A 13,273-nucleotide genomic window follows, 5' to 3' on the forward strand; every position below is an offset into this window, starting at 1 on the left:
TTATTAAAAAATATTTAAATAAGTTTTATTAAAAATAAAAAAATATCTCATTGTATACATTATGTTTATTAATTTATTTTTAATAAAAATACATGGATAACATTTTTTATATTCTACTACAGAATAATATCGAGGGTGAGTATTTCACTCCTTTGCAGGTTATAAAATTACTTTTAAGTTCTTAAATTACAAGCTTTGCATGAAGCTGGCAGATTTTGCCAACTTCATTTTGTATGAAAGCCTTGAATTACTTATAATCATAAGATATATATTTATACAAAGTTAGCAAGTGTTGATAACTCTAATATAAAATAAAAAATTATTTATAGGCCATTTATTAAGCCTCAATGTTTTAAATTACTTATAGTTTCTAACTTGCAAACTTCAAACATAGACCAAAAGGTGCTGCCGAATTGACTTTATATATTTAGAAAATACTATCTACAAATACCTAGTTGAGGCTTACGTATGAATTCTCGAGATATAGAATTTTTATGTGGTTTGTAAGACTTGCTAACTTTATTATGTAAAACTGACTTGCATTTAAAAAAAACCATTTAACTTTGACAATGAATGGTATGATACAAAATTAACCATTTAATTTTGATACCAAGTTTATCTCCTTATTAGTATCAATTTATTCTTACCTCATTCTTATAAAATAATAAACTTTTCAATGTTATCACATATCATGATTATAATTTGGTTTCAAGTTCAAAGAGTAAGTTGAGAGTCAATATTTGTTTGCTATGTAAAAAGAAATTTAATTTATATCCACTATATTAAACATAATATCAGATTTACTCATTCTAGAGAGCCTTATACTGATTTTTATGATTCCAACAAGTTAACCAGGCACCTCATATCTGTTAGCAATCCTTTTTAGATAATCAATCAATATTAAATTGCTTGTTTTCCTAAGTTACAATTACCGATATATTGTCACATGACTTGCCCCAAGAAATGGCATTAGAAGAATAAAATGACATAATACTATACTGGATGAATACAATAATAAAATATATTTTAAATGAAAACAATAGAATGCTCACAATTCAAGCTAATAATGACATCGAGTCCAATTATCATATATCTTGAATTTTGATTTGATTAACTAAGGCATACATGATACAAGTCCCAATACTAGATAAGCATGACGAAATGATTGAATTACATTATTAAACCCTCACTCACAACAAATTAAAGATAAAGCACAACATGTAACAAAATGTAAAGAGTAAATTGATTACAACATATTGCCTCTTTTCTCTCATCATTTTGCTTTATTGATTACTTGCTTAGTTTTGATCTCCAGGTACTTCTCCATTAACTGCAGATTTATAAAATAATATAATTACTGAAAGAAATAGAAGCTCATGAAAAAAAAAAGTTTCCATATAACCATACCTTTATTTGGTGCATTAGGATTATGGCCAATATATAGCCTTTTTACTGAAGCGAGAAATAACCTGCAATTTTTTTATATTAATTTTTCTTCAAGTAGCATATCTTAAAGTATATAAGCATTTATATTTCTAGAAAAGATTTAGGAATTAAAATTATCTCAAATAATTAAGTAATAAGATACATACTTCCATGGCACATCTCCCACAAGCATTCTATCACCTTCATGATCTTCATAAATAAGAATGAAGTCGGAAGAAGCCACTTCATCTTGTTCTTCCTCATTAGAGTTGTTTGAGTCATTAACTGAAAGTAAAAAAATACATATCTATTTAAATAAAAAAATAATATTAGCATATTTAATTTATATATGTATTAAACATATTAGAAAATGAACATTAAGATGGTAAGAATACTATTCAAAATAAATTTTTATTTCTAATTAGAATTTTCATATGAAAAAAATAAATATGTACTAAGATTTATATAATTAGAATATAAAGATAAAAGAGATGTAAAGTAACCTACTTCATTAGTTTATTGCATATATACAAACAGAACGATAACATGAATACTTTATAAGAATTTCATAAAATATAAGAACCTTATATATAATTGTTTGATTCATGTAAAATGGCCAAATACAAAAATTTTATCATATAAACTAAATCAACAAATTCTTTGAAATGATAATACGAAGAAAAAGATCTATCAATATAAAGATTAAAAAAAGTCAAATGCATTATAGAATGAAGTCTTGCTTGAATTTGTGGCAGCAAAAGTGAAGATAAATTTAATAAATTAGTCATATAAATAAATAAAGTAGTAATTGATCTTATTCTTCAATAAAGGAAAAGAAAAAAAAAAGATACTCTTGCAATAGGGCACTGGATGAATCTCTAAAATAGTCGTGCCATACAAAACAATCACAATTAAACTAAAATTAAGAAAATAACTTTATATATAATATTGCTTCAAGAAATACCAAAAAGAAATGAGAAAAAGAATATAACATCTACTTAATAGTAATGTATATGATGATAAAAACTGGTGCACATTAATAAACCATCCATATGCAAGCAAATCCGTATATATTTTTTATGCATAAGTATCAAATTATTATATTGAACACTAAATAATTCAAAAATAGAAAAAATTATGCAAAAGTTCAACTTAATCTAGGTTTTTAAATGGAAAGAAACAAAACTGTTAAAAAGAGAATAAAATAAAAGATAAATAAGACCATTAAATATATAAAGAAAAACTAACTTTCTCATAATGCCAAGAAGCCATAAAATAAATGGAAGAACATCATTTGATCAAGGGGATCCAAATTTAAAAAGCCAAATCTCTAATTAGATTTCATGTTACTTACTTGAGAGAAAGTTGTCGAACATTTTTTTGAGGGCATGAAAGAGCGATTTATAGCTATCATGAGCCTTCAAGTCAATCTTCCTTCCAACAAAGCATCCTTCCATATTTACTTTCACAAACATTGTAGGTTTTACCTCAAGCTCTTTGATTATGGCTTCCGCCTCTACCAGCTTTACTCTTTTCGCATCCTTTTCCTCATCCATCTCAGATTTCAATGATTGTGGATCTACTAAATTCTTCCGGAAAGCACAAATTGGAGGCCAGCCCACGACTGGTGAAAAAGATTGTTGATGCGTGGTTCTGTAAAATAATCGATACAATAAAACCATATTAAGGTATCAAACGAGGCATAACAACAATAATTCACAAAAATGCTCTCTTAGAAAAACAATACTTGACAAAATTGAAAGAATAAGGAGGAAAGAAAGATAAATCTTTGTTAATATACATGGAAGAAGATTGTTAAACCTTGGTGGAAGGTGATGGAAGTGGGAAAGTTGGTATGTTTTGTTCGACTTATATATAGTGAAGAGCCCACAGAAATAGAGACGTTTGAGTTGCCAAATGTAGGAATCACTATATAACCAGGTGGTAATCTAGATTTATGCTAAAATGACAAAAAAGGCCCTCCACTTTTTTCTAATCTAGGAAAACTAGAGCATAACAATCGACATTTAGAAAACGCCATTATCTAACCATCTTTGCTTATTATTGTTCCATCATGACTACAAATGACAATCCATGAAGATGCCATTTCTTCTAAAATTATAATCAAAGACTAAATTGGGTGTATACGGCCATTATATTTGCTATAGTAGTCACTATTTTTTTACTCTAAAAATGAATAAGCAACTATTTTTGGAAGGGGCTATATAATGGGATAACCCTATTGATGAAACATTGATATGGACTCCTTTCAGTGCAAGGACATTTTAAAGATATAAATGTACATGAATCTCATTTATTTAGTGAACCCTAATAGGATATGCAGCCAGGAATTCATTGTACATTAAGCATTTTGTAGCAAGGGCTTAGGGCAATTGCAAAACCTGTGGGTGTAGAAGTGGGAATGGAAAGACAAGTCCATTAATTGATGGGATTCTTCTATTGTCTAGTATAAATATTTCTTTGGCCCATTGATATATTATGGGTCTGCAAGCCCAGCCCATTTAAATGGGCATAAGGTGGAAGTCAGCATTTGGGACTTGCTGTTTGGGACCTTGCCGAGTAAACAACATGGTATTAAATTGGTTTTTGAAAAATAAACATTTAGAGAAACTATTATGGTTACATGAAAGTGCTTTCTCATATTATTATTCTTATTTTTATCATCATTTTATCGATCACATATTAGATTGAGTACATGTTATGTCTCACATTAGTGCAAGTGCATCATGCCATTACATGATTGGTGATGCTTAATGGACCAAGCATAGAATTAGTCATACATGACTATTATAAAATAGAATGTAAAGGAAGCGAACTTATTGTCAGTTTATACAAGGACATTCATGCAAAAAAAAAAGTTAAGAGAATAAATACGATATTGCTGTCTATATCGCACCTAATTTTCCTATTTATGATTGTTGTGTAAAACTTTAAAATTTAAAATATATATATATATATTATTTTTATTTTATTTACTATATCATGAAAGTTTGTTGAATATATAGTGCATTTCCTAATGTGCCAAGATCTGTAAGTATGTGTGTGTGTGTGTGTGTCAAGGTTTGACTCATTGTCAACTATAGACAGAGGGAATCGAGGAAATCATGTACAGCTATCAATGTAAAGCCAAATCAGAAGTTTCTTTTGAAATCTTTTAAAATAAAATCATGGACATGCAGGCAGATCATGTGGACTGATCACTATCCTCCATCTCTTGATGAGAAAGCAAGAGTTGATTCAAGTTTTTGTTTGTTTAGTAGGACTGCTGATGTTTAACCTTGTGTTGCACTGTTTAAAAGAAAGGGAGGGGGGGGATCATAGTTATATTTAAGATGCTTACAAATGATGATAAAAGCTATTACTAATGGGAGGGGTCAGCTCACAGTCAATAAAGTTGAATCCTTGTGCAAATTTGGATTTGTATTTCAATTTATATTAAAACTTAATGTATACTCCTCTCTTTTATTTTTTTTTAAAAAAGGAGTTCAAAAATATTAAGCAAAATATAGGTTACTTCTAGGTAGTCCATTCCATGGCAAGATCATTATATTCATATTTATATGATTTTCATTTTTGTCTATAATTTATATGCATCAGGTTACATTAAAAAAATACCATATTGGTTCAACTATTAGTAGTCATATTTTTTTAAAGTAGGAATGCTATTGTATGCCAGCGTTTCAGACATCAAAACTTATATAAATATATTAGTTACATAAGTTTATGGTTTCTCAATGGTTTGCACAAAACAAGTTATAAATAATCAGATGTATGTTGGTATATTTTTCTTAATTAATGAAATAGAAAATTTTGCTTAAATGGAGTTCCTAGGTTTCAGAATATCTTCCTACATTGGCATGTTAGCCTTGTTTTGAAAACCATTTACTTTAATCAAGCAAAATATGAACATAAAATTTAAAATAAAAAAAAATCATCTTCTTTATCTATCTTTCTGTTATATTTTTCTTTATCTTTTTCTTTCAAAAATGCTTTATCTTCCCTGAAATCTCTCCAAAACTTGTTGAACTGATTTTTTTTTTTTTTTTATGAAATTGGTATTCCAACTCCTCATAAACCACCAGCCCATCATTTTGATACTAAAAATTTGGTTTACGCCATAGCAATATCTTTTTTTTCGCTTAAAGAATATATATTTGTGAAACCTAGATCACCACTTTGGCATGAGATTAAACAAAGTTGCTAGATTGTAGCCTCTTAAAGAATAGGCCTATTATGTTATATCAATTAACACATAATTTTAGTTATCATTTGTCAATTCAATGTAAATTAACTAGATTTCTAGATTACTTAACAAGTAATTCGATATCGCTCTCTCTCTCTCTCTCTCTCTCTCTCCATAAGTGGGTGAGCCATTCCAATATGGAAAAAAGAGCTAGATGGACCAAATAAATGGTCAAACCTCTTGTGAGGACCTGTACAAACGTATGTTTAGTCCCACATCGGTTATTTGTCGAGAAGATCTTAAGTACTTATATTCCGAAACTCAAAAAATACCTTTTGGCTAGTCTTTTTAAGTGAGGTCCTAGATTATGACATTCCTAAGGGTTTGAGTCTGAGTTTTTTCCCTTTGAATATACAAAGAAGAAAAAAATACAAGTTCCATCAAAGCACGAGGGGATCCATTTGGCCCCACGATTGGCACCTCCTCAACTCATATACATGTGCATTGTGGTACTCTATAATTCAAATTCCTACAAGCTAAACCACAAGGCATAAATCTCAGCAAAGGCTGATGCCACATCAAATTAGGAGCATATATATACCTATTTTGAGGCCATGTATACCATGGCTCACATACTACTACACTTATTCATTTTCCAATGCCTCTATCAGTATGCCCAACAGATTTATAACCTATGGCTTGATCAGTTGCCGAATAAATTGGGGATCGATGTCCATCATTTAGAGGAATATATTTGCCAAATGCTTAAAAAGGCACGACACAGAAGTTTATACTTAATGGGATATAAATGGTTAATTAATTTCCACTATTTTTGTAGAATGGACTTATACAAGGGTCCTAGTCCCTCCGTTTATCAATTTTCCTTTTTCGCTCTATAAACACATATATGACTTTTTCTTTGCAATAAAATCTAAAATATTTTGAGATTAAATGCACATTAGATGCATCTTACTCTCTTTACCACTCGGTGGATTATGTCTAGTCCTCCAACAGCAGTACAAGGGATGTCCGGCCCTTCTAAAATTTGTTCATCAGCAACCAAATGCTATCTAAGACTCTAGCGCTCAATTTTAATCTAGCCATGCTTTAATTACGTGCACAAACAGCAGCAAAAATATTTGCCTTTAGCATGTTCCGGCAGATCAACGTACCTATCATGCATGTTGAAATTGAAACAAGTAGTAGTACTCTTATTAGTTACTAGTAGAAGAAGAAGAGAGAGCGACCAACCTTGGTGTGGTAGAAGAAGGAGGAGGAGGAGGAGGATTGGGATTGTGGTGAGCTTGCTCGAGGACGGCCTTCTGTTGCCGGGCAGCAAGACTCCATGGGTGAATGAATCCAGTACGGCTTTGAGGAAGCCATGTCTCGGCCGCTTGGAGATGTAGCCCATCCGGTGTGGTGAAGAAACTCGGTCTGCTTCCTCCACGAGATCTTCCATCGCTGGTGGGGGTAGCTACCGTGTCGTCCGAGCCGTTGTTTAAGGAGATGCCAAGCCTCAGCTCAAGGTGGTTCTGCAAGCCACTGGCTGTTTCCTTAGCTCTATCTTCATGCAACTCTCCTCCACCCCATCCTGCCTTTTCTTTGGGTGGGGTTTCAAACAGTATGGCCTTCATGCTGCTTGTTTCTTGTTTTACTATTGAAATATAAGGTACAGAAATATTTTTTCGGAGGAGACGCGCACGCACACACAGAGAGAGAGAGAGAGAGAGAGAGATAGTACAAAGTTTGTGAAGAATGAGGGAGAGGGGAAAGGGATGGAGAAGAAGGCTTCCTTAAGGGGTTTGAAGGGGTGAGAGATGGGGGAGAACAGGAGGTGGAGTGGCAGATAAAAAAATAAAAACTGAGCCGGAGGCTTGTAGGGACTGTGGTGGCCTAAGCAAGAGCCAAGAGGAACGTCGGAGTTTACATTGCATACGCTAATGAAGGAAGGATGGTTGTGTGTTTATTGTGTTGTAGGGACTCTGTCACAGTACAGACTTCTTGTTATTTTGCTATGAAATGATTTGGTTAAGCTTCCCAAGTGCTCTCTTTTTCGCTTCACAAATCACTGCTGCTGCGCCTACAGCTCGCTACTATAATTGAGTCGTTGAGATTTGAGAGGGTCGTACAAGGAGTTGTATTGTTATAAAAGATCCGGCTCGTGGATGTTGGGAACCGGCATCGAACCGTTGCCATACCCCGTAAAAGTTTCCACATAAATTAAAATGAAAAACTACCAAAAGATGGATTTCTTTCTTCTCTTATAAAAAGAAAGATAAAAAGACTATTGTCTTTGTAATTAGGTTCACTGAAAGTATCTTAATTTTAAAAGACTGGACTTCTAAAATATCAAACATGGTTGATGCACCTCTTCCCACAATACCTGATGGCAGCACCCATTCAATTGTCTCCAAATGGGGGAGGAAGAGGGTGTTTCAAGTATTGCTCTGAAACATTGTCATGTTGTTCCAACGTTTCTCTCTGTGTCTTTTTTTTTTTGGTTAAATCTTCTCTTTTTTTTATTGAAAAGGATAATGAGTTGAAATGAAAGTCTCAAGTTTGAGCATTGAACAAAGAAGAAAACTGGTATTTACAAGTATATATATATTGTCCTCATCTTGGGCAAATTATATTTTGAACTTTATTTCTTCGATGCAACCATGCAGTTAACTTTTACTCCAAATATGATAGACTGATGAGGGTGATTAATAGTTTCTAGTTTGTTTCTTCTCAATCTCCTCCTCTCAAATTACCATCTCAATAATAAAATTGTGCAGGTATATATACAACCTTAGTTGGGCTTCTTTGTGAAGCTGTGACACAAACCTCAGTAAATGCATTGTGGCTTTGTAATTTATTTCTCTTTATCATCCTCGGTACATGAATAAAGAATTTGCAGTTCTCAATTTCACCCAGAAGATTCTCTCTCCCACCCCCACCCCCCCTCTAATAATAATAATAATAATAATACAGTTTTGCTTGGATTTACGGCTCATTGTGGGGATGGTATCTCCTTTCTTCCCCTCTTTAACATCTTTAATTATTACTAGAATCTCTGCTTTACACTGAGAATTTTTAAAAAGAAGACACAACATGTCGACCCACTAAAAGTGAATACCATCTTTTTCCCAATCCAAGCATTATTACTAACTACACTCATCATTATCTCAGTATCCATCATAGATACATTGAGAGCTTGTTTCATGTTCTCCGATGCTGCAGTTATAATTTGTTCTCTTATCGACAAAATAATCGAAACACGTGTTTTACAATGAGCAACCCTGTCTGAATTTTAAACTGATTAAGTTTCAGGCCTTCTCGATAGGGCTATCCACTAGCACTCGCTTTTGGATATGCTTTAAGATGTCTAATATTTTTTTCTATAGCTATTGCTATATGAAAGGATCTTTAACCTAAACAAAAAGTCTTGCAGCTCCATTTGTTAAATGGCAGTCATAAAAGAGCACTAAGAAGAAAGTTTAACCAGCAGATTAATGATCTTCAAATCTTCTTATTTAAAAATCTTTTATGACAGAAATATTTCACTCTTTCAGTTGCATGACAAATTGGCGTTATCTGTCAAGTTGCATATATTTGTACCCAAAAAAGTATTTGCAGTTTTGAAAGGTCAATGCCTTCTGCTAGCAACCCTTGACAGCCAATCTTGACTACTTCATAGGATGATCAAATAATTTTAACTCAAAATACAATGTTCTTCAATTTCATGGATTCTCATTTAATGAGAAAAGGTTAACTGTAATAAAAAGTTGGTCAATTGGAAGGATGATCTTTGTGAGAACTTCAATTGAAATGGTGAGTTGACTAAGTTGACTATTCAGCAGGGATGAGATATACTCAGACTGCACAAGAACTGCAGTATATGGGATGTCAGGATGAAGTCAACAATCTATTACCATATCAGCAGGGATAACATTAAAATCATCCTCATTACATGACTTGCATATGTAGGTCGTTATACACTAAACTAGAAATATAAATTATTAATAAGTCATAGTTATCACAGAGCCCTCAAGTTTAGGAGGAAACTATATATGTGGTGGAAGGGAAGACCACCAATAAAACACCATGAGATCGATACTGGATTTTTTCAAGTAAAAACTTCCGCACTCATTGTTCTAGTGTCAGGTGCCCTCCCTTCCCAATTCTTGACTTGCATTTCTTTCTTCTATCACCATAGAAGGAGGATGAGGAGGGGAAAAGAAAAATGAAAACACTGGGAATTTAGAGGATCATAACAGGATTATGGAAGACTTCCCAAAGAAGTGTGATAGAGTTTAAGGACAAGCAACTTATGTTGCTTGAAGTGCCATCTCGTTGACAAAAGAGCTGCTCATGAGTAACTCATTGAACGACTCCTGCACCAAATAGAAGATTCTCCCTACGTAAGTGGTGAGATTCAGAATAAGATCAATAGGTTTTGGCTCTCAACACCATCACATGCATGTGTGCCTTGTTCGCCTTTTTTGTTTCTTTCTTTCTTTTGGCAGTCTCATAGTCTGATATGACAAAACAAAGGGATCACTTCAGATTGAAAGAGCCCTTCTTCTTGTGTGGAGGGCAACTTGCAGTGAGATGATGTGATGGGAATGATAAAGTGCAAAGGTGAGTCATGATCGCACGCTATTACGGGATGCCATCCAAACCATCCTACAACCATCATCACCTTCAAGCTTTCTTCTTTTCCCCAGTCCCCACCCTCAAAACTACTAAAATGATCTTCCTTTCTTTCTTAACAACTCGGCTGCAAAAAAATACACTCTCTGCAGTGCAAAAAGTTTAGCTACTCATCACTTGAGCATGCATGCCGAGCCTAACTGTCCATCAACTCCTTTCTTCTTTATTTCCCCTCTCTTTTATTTGACAGGGTGAGAAAGAAAAGTTAAGAAAAATGGCATAGAAAGAGACTGGTCATGTTAAAGAAGAGATCTTAAGGATTAAAGTAGCACGCCAAAGCTAGTTTGCAGTATGATTCACTTTAACAAGCAAACTTGCAAACCTAAACCATGCATAAAAGGGCCGAAGGAACAGCCTGACCAAAATAATATATGTTCATTTGTGCAAAATGTGGGGCTGTAATGATACAGTGCTTAAGGAATTTAAAGAAATTCCTTTCTGTTTGAGCTTAAATTTAATTAAGGTCAACATTCTCCTTGATCCAGGTTAACATGATCTATAGATACGGCTAAAATTTAAATCAAGTGAGTGTTGGATACTACTTTATAAAGATAGCAATGCGAACCCCTTGCATTATTGAAAATCGTCTGTTAAAAAAAAGGGTTAGTGATTCGAGATCGATGATAGACTATCGAAATTCAAGATCTACACTACACAAAAAAAAAAAGCTTGAAAATCAAATCTAGCAATTTCTTTAAATGTGTCTAACAAAAGGAACACCCAAGCTTCTACCAAAAATACAAAATATCGAGGAAATAAAAATGAATAAACAGTAGACACATGAAATTAGGTATTTAATATTGTATGTTATCTTTTTGCTTATCTTAACCAAATAGTAATCATTACAACCCAAAGTAACAATTTGCCATTTCTTTGAAATATATAGGCATCGGATTAACATCACCCTTATGCGTTAGTCTGCAACTGAAATTAATCTCTATTGCAGGGATCTTCGTTACGATAAATGGGTGAAAAGGGAAGCATTCTTATACAGCATCGCTTAGAGCTCATCTTAGCCCCGATCCGAGCTCAAACACATCTTAGAACTCATTTCTTGAACCAGCCGGAATGAATAGCCGCGTTGCTCCGATGTAGTGGAAAAATAATAGCTTGGCTTGTCTCGACTAAAGCTGGGCTCAAGGCATGGCCGAGCCGAGATTGAACGAGCTTGGCTTGAGTCCGTGCCAAGCTCAAGCGGCTCATTTAGCTTCCAAGCTGAGGTTGAGCTCCCTAGTACCACTGGCTCGGTCATTTCCATCCAACCCCTCCCCCTCCATTAAGCTTCCTTTCAGACCTCATCGACTTCCCATAATTTTCTTTCGCACCATCCCGTCCGAATCAATCAAAACTTCGGGTCCAATTTATAACTCTTCTCAGGGCATCCGGCATTGATGGGAGGCAAAATGGGTCGTGCTGCCCTAGCATAGAACCATCCAATTCCTGCCGAGCAAACCTCAGAGCTGAGCAGACCTTGGTCCCGCTAAGAGCCAGGCCGACTTCGGACCTGCCGAAGGCCAAACTGGCCTCGGCTAGAGGCCAGGCTGACCTCAGCCCCCACCAAAGGCCGAGCCGACCTCGTCAAACACATGCTGTGGCCTCCAAACCTGCCCGACCTCGCCCGCAGCCGCACTCATGCGCACGCCCATGCCCGCACATATGACTGAGTATTCCAGGCTAGCTAGCCCCTTTTCACGAACCATGCCGCAGCCATGGCCTATAGCAACCTCACCGCGCCGTGCTTTGCTTGCTGGCCACGCCATGACATGTCAACCAAGGACCATGCCTTGCTGCCAAGGGCCATACCCTGTCACACCCGCCAACACCATGCCGTGCACAAGGATTGCCCAAACCGTGTGTCTCAAGCAAGCCTTGGCCACACACCACTTGGCCAAGACCATCTCCTCCCATGATGAGCATGGACCATACCCTCCGCCACCTGGACACTCTTGTGAGGACTATAAAAGAGGCCATAAAAAAGTACTCGGAGGACTTTTGGCCAAAAACTCTGAATCAACTCTAACTTAACCATCGAAGGGCCTTCGCCAGAATCTCCGGCCAAAATTTTGCGCAGGTACCCCAGAGCGCAGGAGGAGGTGGCCCTCTTTCTCCATCCCAACCGGCGTTTTCTCAGCTTCCTTCGGCGTCGTCACCCTCATGCCAAATTTCAAACCCAACAGGCACCATCGCCACAATTATAACCTACAGTGCATGTACCATGCGGCCGTGCATACAACCAATCACATCTGCTCATTTTTATGGGATCCATTCATTAAGCATTCACGTCGGTTGTGATTGGCTACCTGCATGACCGCATGGGGCACATAGTGTAGAGTATAGTGTTTCGACAAACGGAGGAAACATACCACCACTACCTTGGAAGAAGTCCAGAACCCGTCCCAGAGCTAGAAACTGTGCCAGATCCAAAGGAAAGATGAATTGAGGCCTTTAGCACCAGACCCACATTCACCAAACGAATGAGAGCACGTACAGGACAGGAAAGAGCCATGCTAGCCAGCAATAGAGCCATCATATCAATCAATCTACACTGCCATAAAGAAACAGGGTTTTGCGCTTTAAGCTCGTGCGGTGTCCCTTTCCAGGTGCACTACTCTAGCTATTGGGAAAATGGTGGGTTTCTGATGCCATCCTTGACTTCGAGTCACCTCCTTCCTTTCTTTCATGGGGTTCTTCTCTCTTGTGCGCTCTTTTCATGGCAGCCTTATGTCGCCTTTTTCGATGGCCAACTTTTTCTTTCTTTCCTTCCTTACAAGGGGATTATACCTCAACATATGGAATTTTGCGAGAGAAAAAAGAATCAAAGTTATGAACGTTATGAATGAAGAAAAGGAGTTCTTCAACACCATATGTCCGGAGGGTTGGGTGATCCACCGGCCGAGGGAATTGTGGAAGACAGCTTAAAAGGCCAGTAAGTCCAATGCAAACGAGTCG

The 13,273-nt window shown here is 35.7% G+C and overlaps 1 protein-coding gene across 1 annotated transcript; it reads right to left on the bottom strand.

Annotated features, from left to right (window-relative positions):
• Nucleotides 1–1,090: 1,090 nt before the first annotated feature.
• LOC103704816 (auxin-responsive protein IAA25-like) lies at nt 1,091–7,831 on the bottom strand. Its single transcript, XM_008788268.6, has 5 exons — nt 6,881–7,831; nt 2,780–3,078; nt 1,593–1,710; nt 1,408–1,469; nt 1,091–1,330 (listed from the first exon to the last, which is right to left on the bottom strand). Exons 1-5 carry the CDS (start codon nt 7,261–7,263, stop codon nt 1,299–1,301), a joined length of 894 nt encoding a protein of 297 aa, XP_008786490.2. The 5' UTR covers nt 7,264–7,831; the 3' UTR covers nt 1,091–1,298.
• Nucleotides 7,832–13,273: the final 5,442 nt, after the last annotated feature.

Source organism: Phoenix dactylifera, chromosome 4, assembly GCF_051530095.1.
Source record: "Phoenix dactylifera cultivar Ajwa chromosome 4, Ajwa_hap1_PhDact_Kaust_v1.1, whole genome shotgun sequence".
NCBI lineage: Eukaryota > Viridiplantae > Streptophyta > Magnoliopsida > Arecales > Arecaceae > Phoenix > Phoenix dactylifera.